This window comes from Astatotilapia calliptera, chromosome 3, assembly GCF_900246225.1.
Source record: "Astatotilapia calliptera chromosome 3, fAstCal1.2, whole genome shotgun sequence".
NCBI lineage: Eukaryota > Metazoa > Chordata > Actinopteri > Cichliformes > Cichlidae > Astatotilapia > Astatotilapia calliptera.
Window position 1 is genome coordinate 25,810,362 of NC_039304.1, and position 9,703 is coordinate 25,820,064.

General features: G+C 39.8%; 1 protein-coding gene across 13 annotated transcripts in view; it reads left to right on the forward strand.

Moving 5' to 3' along the window:
- phka1a (phosphorylase kinase, alpha 1a (muscle)) overlaps nt 1-9,462 on the forward strand; it is a 32,366-nt gene extending 22,904 nt beyond the window's left edge. For 2 of the 13 annotated variants that reach the window (XM_026162581.1, XM_026162589.1), the window contains exons 22-34: nt 72-225; nt 702-860; nt 941-1,070; nt 1,747-1,848; nt 2,303-2,418; nt 2,643-2,678; nt 2,899-2,934; nt 4,282-4,317; nt 5,492-5,530; nt 5,756-5,917; nt 6,170-6,223; nt 7,425-7,625; nt 7,707-9,462. In XM_026162581.1, coding sequence (XP_026018366.1) covers nt 72-225; nt 702-860; nt 941-1,070; nt 1,747-1,848; nt 2,303-2,418; nt 2,643-2,678; nt 2,899-2,934; nt 4,282-4,317; nt 5,492-5,530; nt 5,756-5,917; nt 6,170-6,223; nt 7,425-7,625; nt 7,707-7,880 — 1,399 coding nt within the window. In that variant the 3' untranslated portion in view covers nt 7,881-9,462. Of the gene's footprint in view, nt 1-71; nt 226-701; nt 861-940; nt 1,071-1,746; nt 1,849-2,302; nt 2,419-2,642; nt 2,679-2,898; nt 2,935-4,221; nt 4,318-4,826; nt 4,857-5,491; nt 5,531-5,755; nt 5,918-6,169; nt 6,224-7,424; nt 7,626-7,706 lie in introns of all 13 variants that reach the window. The other 11 variants (XM_026162594.1, XM_026162593.1, XM_026162582.1 and 8 more) reach the window with 11 other exon arrangements.
- The last annotated feature ends 241 nt before the right edge of the window (nt 9,463-9,703 follow it).

Consider the following 9,703-nt stretch of genomic DNA (forward strand, 5'->3'; position numbering starts at 1 on the left):
ACTGTGCTGCTGTGACATGTCAAAACGGCGTTGAAAAGAATGAAAAGCCCTTGCTGTCTTTCCTTTGTCAGGGGTATGGACTGGGACACGGGTGTGCATGGTAAAGGCTCCACTGTGAGGTCTCTGCTGACTGATCTTTATGAGAAGGCAGGTGAACTGAAACACTGGGGTCTCATCAGGATGATCTCTGGCATGCTGAGGAAGAAGGTGGAGGAGCTCGACTCGGTACGGTGCAGCTATAGATAACAGGGCAGCGTACAGAAGCTGTGTGGTCAGGTGTGACGTTACTAGTGAATCTTCTGTTTTAGCCATGATTATGAAAAAAGTCCTGAAGCTACAGTTTTAAGTAAAGTAAAAAATAATGTAAAACTAAAATCTATATGAACAACTGGTGGGTTCATTGTTCATTATTGGCACAGATTTGAACTCTACGTGTGCCTTTAAATCTTCAGTCATTCATCTCTTACCTTCACATGCAGCGAGTCACAGAGTCCGAAAAGCTTGAAATGAGTTGACCACAGTTTGTGGTTAAATTAAAAACTTCTAAGAAGGTTTAAAGAAAAGCTCCTGAAGTTGGAGTGAAATACCTCTGAAATGCCAACCCTCTGCTATCAGTTGACTCCATGCTGCATTAGATCTCCCACCAGCAAGCCCTTAACTTTTCCTGCTCTTTCCTAATTGGTTGTGGTCTCTCTCGGTAGGCCTGCTCTGATTTGCTGGCCCACCAGAAGCACCTGACGATCGGACTCCCTCCTGAGCCGAGAGAGAAAACCATCACGGCTCCGATACCGCCGGACCAGCTGGCGAATCTTATCGACGAGGCCAGTGAAAACAACATCAGTGTTGCCATTCTCACACAGGTGAGTCACCTCCTCCACAATCATGTGTTTAAAACCTTCTCCTCTCTCTGTCCTTCATCCTTTAAATGTCTTTCCACCAGGAGATCATGGTGTACCTGGCTATGAGCATCAGGACTCAGCCCGGGCTGTTCAGCGAGATGTTCAGGCTGAGAATCGGTCTCATCATCCAGGTGATGGCCACCGAGCTGGCTCAGTCACTCGGCTGCTCAGGTAAGACGGGAAGGTGGTTTAAAGCTGGGCTTTAAGAAGTAAATTACTCAAGTTTGTTACTAAAAATCCATGTCTCTCATTGTGACTTTATGCCTATAGTGGAGTAACAAACCAAAGATCACATTCAGCCTAAATGTTACAAACCATGTATTTGTAAATTGAACAAGGATGAACTACGTGTTGGCTTTTAACAGAACTGCTAATTTACAACTGTAGCCCCGGGACATAAAAGCACATATATACAACAAAACACCCCAAACGTATCCAAGCAGTGCATCATCAACATTCTGTAAACACAGTCACAGATCTTATTAAACTGATTAATTTGTTGATGCGAGTTAAATGTGAAATATTGCCTCCAATCGTAAAATGTTTTCCTTGGCTTTCCCTCCAAATAGTTTCTTTGGCCTCTTTGGCTTGATGTAAGGCTAAGAAAAGAAATGTGTGGGAAATGAAATCTTAATGAACTCTTCTTTCACTCTTGTAAACTTTATCTTCAAGGTTTTTGTTGTAATGTATTAACCAAGTTATGTGTTCAGCATAAGTTACCATGGTGATTTAGCCAGATAAGAGTCTGTTTCATGGGAAGAGAAACTCTGACTTAAAGCTCCACAGTAATCTTTCTTCATAGTACGGGCTTCAGGTGTCATGTTTGTCTTTGCGTTTGTGAAAACAGGAGAGGAGGCCACAGAGACCCTGATGAGTCTGAGTCCGTCTGAACTGAAGAACTTGCTCCATCACATCCTCAGCGGGAAGGAGTTTGGAGTGGAGCGCAGTGGTGAGACCTCTTACCTCATGTAACACGAGAACCAGTCATATGCTGCAACTCTGACGCAGTCACTGCTGCTTCATTTGCAATGACGGTGAAGCTTTCTGATTGGGTGGGGCAGTCGTCACATGAAAAGAGAAATCTTTTGACAAGAGTGTAGCCAAAGTAATCTGTTTCAATATGCTGTGGAAGAAGGGTGGGCAACAGTTTTTAATAAGTAAGCCACTGACAGGCCTCATATTTCCACAGAGAAACTGTAACATTGCACGCATGACGTTCCACTAACTGCTAGAGAAGACCTCTCTAGATTGTTTATTCTTGTTATTGATATCATTGTCCTAATCTGTTTTCCCAGACTTGATTTTAAACAAAAATCCACACGTTCACCGTTTGACCTTTACTCCCATTTATTTTCTCTCTGTGCCTGTGCTGTTTGTTTCTTCTTCCTCAACCCTCCACACAGTTCGGGAGATGGATGCCGGCGTCAGTCCTGCCATCTCGATCCATCATCTCGGGAATGTGGGAGCCACTAAAAGCGAGAGAGCCGGCATCAGCAAACTGAAGAGCGACATGAAAATGGTAGGATGCCATGACTGTGAGGTTACAGTTACCTTGCTCCACATAGGAAGCTCATCTTAAAGCGCTTCTTCAGACACACACACTGTGTCAACTTTAACATTTGACTGTCATGAAACGAGTAAACTCAGCAGCCCATTAAACAGAGATGGAGATGGAGGCAGGAGAGGCTCTTATTTTGAAATTGTTGAGCTTTTTTGGCAAACTCGACTTTTGTGTTTTTGCAGCTGGAGCACAGGTTGTCTTTGACGGATCTGAACAAGGTGATGTTAATGATTTAAATGAGGTGCTAATTCACCTGGAAGAGGGTGCTGGTGGGACATGAAGTAATTCATAGAGAGCTGAAAGCATGTGCTGAAGGAGAGCGGTGGCTCGTTGATGGGAAATTGTCGGCTTTAAGATCGAGACTATTGATCGATTTGAATCATTATGTCTGTTAGAACAGCTCAGTCGTTCATTCACGACCTGGTCCTTGTGTTGCAGGTGGATCGCAGGTTATCCATGATGGACACGCTTAAGGTGATGATCACATGAAAGAATATTACCTATTACAGTGATGACATCTGTTCATTTGTTGTTGTTGTTTTATTTTTGTTTTTTTACCTGTAGCTGTTAATTCACCTTCTGTGTAAACCTCACCGATCGATCAGATCAACAGATCGATCATTAGGGAGGCTGTTCATTTGTAAAACTCAAGGCCTGCTTATTTGCTCCAGAGCTTTCAGCTGCGTTCCTCAGACTTCATCATGATGAAGGTTTTAGATGAGTTTTGTCAACATTTTGGAGAGTAGCTAACAAAACATCCTTAAGTCAAAAGAAACTTATGGCTATTTTGTTTTGTTTTTTTGGGTTAGACAAAAATTATATTATTTTTTTTTACCATGATTCTTAAATTGTAGTGTACACATAATGACACCAGTCTTGATGAATGTTATTTTATTTTTTGAACATGCATTATTTTCCTTAAGATAACCTAAAATACATCAGTCATTTAACTGTAAACTTTATAGGCTATCAGATAAGGTGTGTGTGTGTGTGTGTGTGTGTGTGTGTGTGTGTGTGTGTGTGTGTGTGTGTGTGTGTGTATCGAGAGAGAGAGATTTTTTTTTTTTTTATTTCCCACTATAGAGCATCTCATAAAACAAAAAATGAATAATGGGGACCCCATAGTAGAAATAAACTTTAAATAGACTTTGAAATGGTTTCAGTGGTTGGGCTGTGCATGAGTTCAGATGGGGCTGCAGTTAACCCATGAGGGGAGATGAGTTTGATATCACTATTCCTTAATGTAGATGCTTTAAAACTGAGGGTGTGTACTGCAAACTTGTTACACCAGAACTTTTTGGTAATAAAATGATTCAAACTATTGATCTGTGGATCGGGTCCCCTGAGTCACCTGCTATAATTGTGTCCATTTTGGGTGACTTCTTCCTGCCGTTATTTGTGTATCTGTTAAACCACCAGCAGGTGTTAACCTCACAGAATGACCCTTATCACAAACTTCTATTAATTCTCATCCTTAATCTGTAGATGAGATTTGCAACGTCGCTGTATTATGTTAGCCTGAATTATATCACTCAACTACCCTAAATTCACTGACCCTCCATATATTTGTATTTAAAGTTGATTTAAACACTGTATAAACGCTCCCGGAGGATAAAGACTGTGAGAGAGAGTTGAAAGCTCTGGAACAACAAGCTGTGATGGTTCAGGCAGCCGCTGTAATTCTGCTCGTGATGATGATGATGATTTCATGGGTATTGAGGAGGAAGATTTGAATGTGCTTTTGGCTTTGCTGTGGAAGAGCAAGCTGGGGTTGCAGATTTAAAAACTGGCCTTTGTTTAATGTGTTTTTGTCTATTACAGACAGACCGCAGCGTGTCTTTGACCGACTCAGTTGAGGTGACGATGATAAAGAAAGTGTGAGGAAGATTTAGAAATTGTAATTTTCAGTTCACACTTCATTCAAATGAAGTGGAGCTGTAGGTCGTTTCTGATCAATCTGAATCAAACCTTGGCTGGTTTTTATCATTGTCGTCATGTTGACTACAAACCTGAACTTCCGTGGCTGTATCGCTCACAGCTGTGTGAGTCTGTTATATTGAATCCTTTACTCTGATCAGGCCACGCCCATCTTAAAACTCAACCTTTACTTTGAGCTCAACTACACCTGGAATTATACTATGATACAAAGTTAGCAACCTCTGTCCCCGTGTGATCAAGTCAATTCCTACCGTAATGCTTAAAAACCAAATCAGACTCACAGGGTGAAAACGATACCAGCCACACTCTTATGAGGGGTAATGATGGTGGTGTGGGTGATTCGACCCGTCTCTCATGGAATCTGAATGGAAAACGTTTCGGCAGAAGTTAAATTAAAGCCTCCATCTGTGATCTTCTCTTCCTTTCAGCTCGACCAATCTGTGACGTCCACCCTGAAGGTGACGGTGATAACGACATTAAAGTCTGATAACTGAGCATTCAGGGTGGTTTGAGTGATTAACACTCTAATGTGTGGCTGCTCAACAAGTAAACTGCATTGCAATTGTAATCATCTAAGCAGCTAACCACAGCTTCAGATACTGATTTGCCAATAATTGTTAATCAGTAATAATTATTGTTGATTAATCAATAATTGTGATTATTATTATTAACCAATGCTTCTCTGACCAATCAGAGTTGACTGTAAATTTAATTTTACTCCATTTAAAACAAGAAAAAGAAAAGTTATGTTAATTAAGCTGAATTATTTATAGTAAGCTTTGTAGGAAAATGTCACAGTTGTCGATTCTGTAAAACCTCAAATATTTGGAGCCCACAGGTCCGTCTCGTGAGTAAGATCTCGCCGATCTTTAACCAGCTGTTACAGTATGATGCAGATTGGGTGGAGCTGTGCTGTGATTCGTGGTTTTCTAACAGAATTTCTCCCACTTGACGCCCTGGTTTTATTCATGCTTGCTGGCTTTTACCGATCCTTAATTCTTCAGTTATTTTCAAGTCAGTTTTTTTTTGTTTGTTTGTTTGTTTGCTTTCTTTTTCCTTTCTCCTCTTTTATGTTTTATTCTCTGCCTCTCAGGGCATGCAGTCACCGGACGTAGAAAGCATCGAGTCTGGGGTAAAGTTTAGCCTTATTCTCCCGCTTTTTGTTTTTACTTAGTGTTTTTGTTTGTTTGTTTTCTTCTGTTTTCCTGTAGTGGCCCTCTAACATGAGCCACTGCATCAGATGTGGATTAGCAGTCAGCTGGTGTCACTGTGCCTCAAAACAAGAAGAGGGCGCTGTTCTTCCAGAATAGACGCAGTTACAGCGAGTGACTCCACTTTTCTCTTCCCATCTGTTCAGAGGTTCCGGCTGCCGTCCATGGAATCCTTCGACATCCCGGACAAGATTCCGGTTGCTAAGGATACCAGACACGGCCAGTGGCTGCGTAGGAGGCGTCTGGACGGGGCGCTGAACCGAGTGCCCGTCGGCTTTTACCAGAAAGTCTGGAAGATCCTGCAGAAGGTGAGTTATGACTCAGATGCATATTTACTCATGAGTGTGTTTTTTAATGTTATTCACTTCTTGGATTAACTGGTAAACATTTGCATTCCACATTTTAAACCTGTCGTATAATTATTGTTTCCTGTTGTGAGCCTTCATGTGGTTAAATTTAAAACATCTTTAACGTAAAGTGACAAGACGAGATGAACCAAAAGTTTCTGTCACACTTGGACTTGTGTGGTAGTTGTGGTGATACTGATGTGCTTCTTGCAGTGCCACGGTCTGTCCATAGAGGGCTTTGTTCTTCCATCTTCAACCACCAGAGAGGTGATGTCTGATTACACACTTCACATGAAACTGAGAGAGAAATTTTACTGCTTTAGTATTTTCTATTTTTTTTTTTTTTTAAAACCTGTCTTCTTATCATTTAAATGCTACGTTGGGTATTTTGCCAAATTACATCAAAATCCTAAAAATCCTTCATTTTTTTTACTGCTACTACACTTTGCATGAAAAACCTTGACTCTATTTAATCCTGATTTTTACCGATACTGAGTAATATATTGTGTCGTTTTGTTAAGACACTAATACTTTGATCGGCAAACATTTGAATGATGTTGCACAATGAATCCCCTTGAAATCTGGAAACGACAGTTAAAAAAGGTGATATTTTTTTTTGCATTTACACTTTAGTTTAAAACCTTCATAAAGCTGTGAATAGAACAAAACAAACAAACTATAACTTTGAATGATAAACTTAAAACAACATAAAAAAAAATAGTATTAATAATAAAAATAAGTGAGGAGAAGCTGCATTTAGTGCTTTGTATATTTGCATCAGGGTTATCGCTCCTGTATATTGTGACCACTTATGAAAACCAAAAATATATGTTGAAATATTTTTTCACTTGTTTAAGTTTGAATATATTTAGTTTTAGCTTATTTTTGGTTCATTTTACTTGTACATGTGAGTCTCATTGTAGTTAGCCTACTTATCTCTTCTTCTGCTTACTTCCCCCTCAAAATGTAAGTAAAACTTTCATCAGTCTGCAGTGTTGTCGGTCAGGTCAGCCACAGTCAAACAGCCAAAAGCAAAAACCTCTGTTCTGTTATTTGCTAGTAATTAAGATTGTTTCTACAATTTTATCATTTAAAGTTGTAATTTTTTGTTCCATTGATAGCTATTTAGAGGTTTTAAACTATGCATAAATGCAAGAAAATCACCTTTTTTATCTGTAAAGTTTAAAGAAACTCTCTTTACAGACATATCTATTGTTCATCTGCTCACCAAGATCATTAAAATTAAATTCAAAACTAAAACTAGGTGTGAAAAAACATCCTGGTTAACCAGGAATAAAAACGAAACATTTGATCCAATATTTTACAGTAATAAAAAATAAAATAAAAAACAAAAAGAACTGAAATTATCCAACTAACTGAAACCAAACTTAAAAACTAAACAGAAAAACCTTAAAACTAAATAATTTTACAAACTACGCATAAAATAAAAACTATAACTTTCCACCAGATGACCCCAGGGGAGATAAAGTTCTCTGTCCATGTGGAGACTGTCCTGAACAGAGTCCCTCAGCCCGAGTACCGACAGCTGCTGGTGGAGGCCATCTTGGTCCTCACCATGTTGGCTGACGTGGACATCCAGAGCATCGGCTCTATAATCCACGTGGAGAAGATCGTCCACCTGGCCAACGACATGTTCGACAAGGACCAGGTCAGCAGTCGCTCTAAACTTCCAGCGTCCGTATCCCTGTCATCAGCTAAAGCAGGTTGTTCTTCTTCCATTGTTCTGCAGAGGGACCTTGGTGCAGAGGAGCACATCCTGGAGAGGGATCCGTCCACAGGAATATGCAGGCTGCTGTATGACAGCGCCCCCAGCGGACGCTTCGGGAGCATGACCTACCTCACAAAGGCTGTGGCGGTGTACGTGCAGGACTTCCTGCCCAGCGGCTCGTGTGCCGTACAGTGAGAAGACGAGATGGTGCAACAGTTAGTTGTTATTTTTTTTGGTTTTTTTGTTTGTTTTTTTACTACATAAACTAACGTAACAGCCTCGCTTCGTGTTGTCACCACATGTGTGTTAATGCAGATGATAGATCAAGTTTTACGTGAATATTCGTCGTCTTCAACCATTGCTCGTACCGAAGCAACAGAATGCTGCACAAACTGTAGCAGCCACGTTAGCTAGCCTCGTCTGTTCCTCTTTTCAGGGTGCTGACTTCCTGTGTTTCTTTTATTCTCAGTAATCACCAGCAGTTCCCTACTTTAAGTCTGGCAGTGCGTTCAAATGCCTCGTGTTACTCACCTGAAAAAAGCTGTGATGGAAATGCACAGATATTCACTTCTAATGGCACACGTTAGGAGGAGGAAGCGTAAATGTGAAATTTGAAATCAGCAATTTTGATTAACCCCTTGCCAGAGCTGAAGTATTTTAACTAGTATAAATTCACATCATCCACTAGTTCAAAATTTCTTGTTTCATAAGCTTAAAATTTGTGCACCGTACTTAAACTTTCAGTGTTAATGCAAAATAAACATTGGCCAGATATTTAAATACATTTCCTAAAATATCATAGTTATAGTTATTAGCAAATGTTACTAAAACTGTGGTAAATAATGCATCTTTTTGTTGGGAACGATTTTCAGCTGCGGATTAATGCACATTTGGTTTTCCAGAGGTAGCTCTAGTAAGCTACCCATACCTTCTGATGCACACCCAGTCATTTTGTTCTGAAGGAAATATGACAGAAACTAAGTTTAGACAAGAGAAACGAGGGTCATCCGTAGTAGTTCTCAAAGGGGGGATGAGTTAAAGCAGTTAATTTCCATCCCCTGCTCATTTTTTCATCTATTTATGGGGAAAATGAGCCAAATATACTAATTCACTCTGTGGAAATGAATGTAAATGTATCCCAGCTATAATCAACATGGTCAGAAAATACAGTTTTCCCTTTTTTTTTCTTGCGCTCATCACTACCTTAAACATTTTCACCTCCAACCACTGTTACCTGCGTAACTTAAACATGAAGTTCGTAAATTTCAAATTAATCTTCTAACGTTTCCTAATTTATTACCTCACCTGGTCGCTCAACCTCTAAGACTCACCCGTCTTCGTATACCTCCAGTCCTGTGTGCTTGTACGGTGTATTACAAATGGAAAGCAAACAAAAAAGTAGTATTTATTTTTTTAGGTCTAAACCGTTAATTGAAGTCAGCTCCTGTAGGTAGGTGTCTTAAAGAGGCCATGATGCCTTAACATGGTTGTATTTTGAGTCTAGAAGTTTGTGTGACTGAAACTTCAGGAGTGCTGTTTTATTTAAAGCTATAAATGAACTGAATTAATTTCTCAGAACGTTTTCTTCAGCGTGTAGTGTATTAATGCGTTTCTTTGCCTTAATCTTCTCATCTGATTGCTGAAACTGTAATTTTGTTTCTGTTTTTAGATTAATTGCAGTTAAACTTGAACACATTTTGTCTGTTGGCTCTTCGATGGTTCATTGTTTACGATATTGACGGCAAATTTGGAATAAATTATTAAGGTTATTGAAGAACATGCCTGATCGTGCCTCCTGTTTAAATGTCCAGTAATCAGCTGACGTCAGTCATTTTGTGGCGTTCCAGCACACTCCACGTGAACTACAGCCGATCGTATCAGAACGAGTATCGATGAGCAAGCCGGTGGTTGACTGTTTTTTTTGTTTTTGAAACTAATTCTGTAATAAAATAATCAAAATCAGTTATGAGTGTTTTTAATCAGTCATGTTACTGAGTAGGTCTTTTTAAACTTTTCAA